Raw genomic sequence first — 2,957 nt, 5'->3', positions numbered from 1 at the left:
CGCTCGCGACGGCATTTTGTTACTATTTATAGTAACGATATGTGATATGAAAACAAAACGTTTGCCGAGTGTAAGTACGATTTTACGCAAAGTGCATAGGCATCGTCAAGTTCATGTTTTGATTATCCGTTTGTTGATGATAAAGATGATGAGAATGATGAGGATGGTGATATACTACTATTAGATGTGAACGATCAACATATAATGATCGGTTCAATACACCTTATATTTCGATTGGTTCTTCTTATCGTTTTTGAGACAGCGTGACATGTCAATATCGATCGTTTCACTCAAGGTTTAAACAGCAACTCGCTATGACGAGCTTAATATGTTCAGTATTTTGTGCTCTTCTATTGGGTTTAGCTATTTCCTCAGTCGACACGGGTTACGCTCCAACATGGGATAATTGCAACTGTTATTGGGGCGCATGGAAACCTTGGTCTACATGCACAAAGTCTTGCGGAGGGGGGTATCAACAAAGAAGTCGTAGTGTTTGGAAAGATGATGTCCCCGAATGTGACGGATTTGAAAAATGCGCATCTAACGACATGGGTTGGGATTACCAGGCATGTAACACGCACTGTTTTAACACCGGAACGTTTATGAAAACATCTGATTTGTACGGAAACTGTGTCTGCCCCACAGGGATACAGGGTACTTGTTGCGAGCAAGGTAATTGTCAAATGTAATTATTACTGTGTAATTATTTAAATCCGGTGATTATCTATGAATAATGCTTATAAAATATAACATTTTATAAACAATATATGAACATATGAATGTTCTTTAAATTTGAATACTATAAAACATATATTTACTTTTAGAAAACGTTGTGCATACAAATGTATGATAACATGTTTGTGACTGTATTCTTATTCTCAAACTTGCAAATGTATATTTGTGTTCAAATAATTTAGTTGTAACTTGCGGGACACCGAGTACAATCAGCCATGGAACTGTGACGGGCACCAATTACACGTACAACAACCAAATTGAATACACTTGTTCAAGCGGTTACAATTTCACCGATGTTTCACAGAGCGTGCGTACGTGTACAGCTCAAGGAACATGGTCTGGTTCACTGCCAAGATGCGAATGTAAGTTGTATAATCATTATATGTACTTCTATATATAAAGTCCTTAAATGCAGCTAAATACATCTTATTATAATATTCATCGTTACTTAAAATGTATATAAAGCCTCTTTACATTATATATAAAGCATAGTAGGCAAAGAAAATGGATGTTAGTATTTTATATTTGCGCCATACACGAATGTTCAAACAGGCATTAACAAAAGTTGTAGTTTAATAATGTTAGGTCATTTCAGATGCCATATCATGCAGCAGCAATCCGTGCAAGAACGGTGCAACATGCATTAATATGTTAGGTGGATATTCCTGTTCATGCGGATATATGTGGACCGGCAAGAACTGTGAAGTGGGTAAGATAGTTCGTTTATACAAATGTATTTGTCGCTATGAACAGTATCAGAACTTAGACACAGCACTATACTAAAAGAAGATAAATTCTCGTTTAAGATATACATCCACCAGTATTCTCGAAATGCCCTGAAAACAGAACTACATTTGTTTCAACTATGACAAGCAATCAAACATGGATGGAACCAGATTTTCACGACCCACATGGGTTCGAAGTAGTGGTGACAAAGAACTACCCCGTCAATAGTTTCGAGTTTCCATGGGGAGTTCATATAATTCAATACTTCGCAGTAAAGCCGTCGAATGGCTTATCAGTAGAATGCACTTTTGAAATGTCCATCACACGTAAGATTTATCTTGTTTTCTGTTCTATTTTTATTTGTATTCATTGTGTTTATGCAGAAACACGTTTCCCCAGATTTGACGAGTATTCGTCCGCACATACATGCTTATTAATCATCACTACTAAATGTGTGTCTATGTTTATATATGCCTATATGTTTTGTAGCACATCCATGTCCCGACATTTCTCCTCCATTACATGGACTTGTTGTATGCAACGGTTGGATGGTTGACTATGCGCAAGTTTGCAAAGTGTACTGCTTAGAGGGTTATACTCTACCTCCGGACTTTAACAGAGATATAATTTTCAACTGTGGAGCGACAGGACAATGGATTCCATCATTTAAGCCACAGGAATGCATTGAAGATGATGGTATGTGTCACAGTATAAACATATATATAACAGTGCGCATTTGATCGATTATTTTCTAAATTTAAATTGAATGTGTTCATATATTGCAGGTGCATTTGGTTATATCGACAAAACCCGAATATTTCCAGACTGCGTTAACTCCACGACCGATATTGGTATTCAATACGTGTCTGACCTGAAAAGGTCAGCGTTGAACTCCCTCTGCACTGACCACTTCGAATCGTGCAATGAACGTAATGTCCGTGTTTTGTGTCATCAACAGTAACGGTCAATGTGAAGGCGTCCAATTGACTGACATTGTATCTGAGTCACTTTTCCATATTGACCAAGTATTATTGATTTGAAACTTGATTTTTGCGTGTTTTCGTTTCTTGTTTGGTTTTATAAATATAATTGTATGATTAGCTTTCTTCTGACGAGCTAAAATAAACTTATATCCCTATATTACTTCGATGCTGTGTTGTTTCAATGCACTTTTATTGTCTTAATTAAGACACGTTACGTACACGGCTTTTTATGTGAGCACTCCGTTTATAATAGTATACGTCAACCGAAGCAAAGTAATCGCAATGTTAAGTAAAATGATAGACATAATTCATTTGATTATATAGCAAAACATATACATTTACGTTTGTTGACAATCCGTCTACATGCATTTTCATAAAATAAACTTATATCCCTATCTTACTTCGATGCTGTGTTGTTTCAATGCACCTACATTGTCTTAATTTAGACACGTTACGTACAAGGCTTTTTATGTGAGCATTGCGTTTATAATACTATACATCAACCGAAGCAAA

General features: G+C 36.2%; 1 protein-coding gene across 1 annotated transcript; it reads left to right on the top strand.

Annotated features, from left to right (window-relative positions):
* The first annotated feature begins 306 nt into the window (after positions 1–306).
* LOC127858466 (sushi, von Willebrand factor type A, EGF and pentraxin domain-containing protein 1-like) lies at positions 307–2,655 on the top strand. Its single transcript, XM_052395658.1, has 6 exons — positions 307–672; positions 918–1,097; positions 1,331–1,444; positions 1,542–1,787; positions 1,951–2,157; positions 2,247–2,655. The coding sequence occupies exons 1-6, from the start codon at positions 315–317 to the stop codon at positions 2,420–2,422; spliced, it is 1,281 nt and encodes a 426-aa protein (XP_052251618.1). The 5' UTR covers positions 307–314; the 3' UTR covers positions 2,423–2,655.
* Positions 2,656–2,957: the final 302 nt, after the last annotated feature.

This window comes from Dreissena polymorpha, chromosome 14 (assembly GCF_020536995.1).
Source record: "Dreissena polymorpha isolate Duluth1 chromosome 14, UMN_Dpol_1.0, whole genome shotgun sequence".
NCBI lineage: Eukaryota > Metazoa > Mollusca > Bivalvia > Myida > Dreissenidae > Dreissena > Dreissena polymorpha.
Note: the sequence above shows the minus strand (reverse complement) of the source record. Positions and strands in the feature narration are given on the sequence as shown.

Bases quoted from the DNA above. Each gene is read 5' to 3' on its own strand.
- LOC127858466 (XM_052395658.1), top strand. From the start codon at position 315: ATGACGAGCTTAATATGTTCAGTATTTTGTGCTCTTCTATTGGGTTTA. The intron at 673-917 runs GTAATTGTCAAA...CAAATAATTTAG, and splicing joins GGGTACTTGTTGCGAGCAAG to TTGTAACTTGCGGGACACCG. The intron at 2,158-2,246 runs GTATGTGTCACA...CATATATTGCAG, and splicing joins GGAATGCATTGAAGATGATG to GTGCATTTGGTTATATCGAC.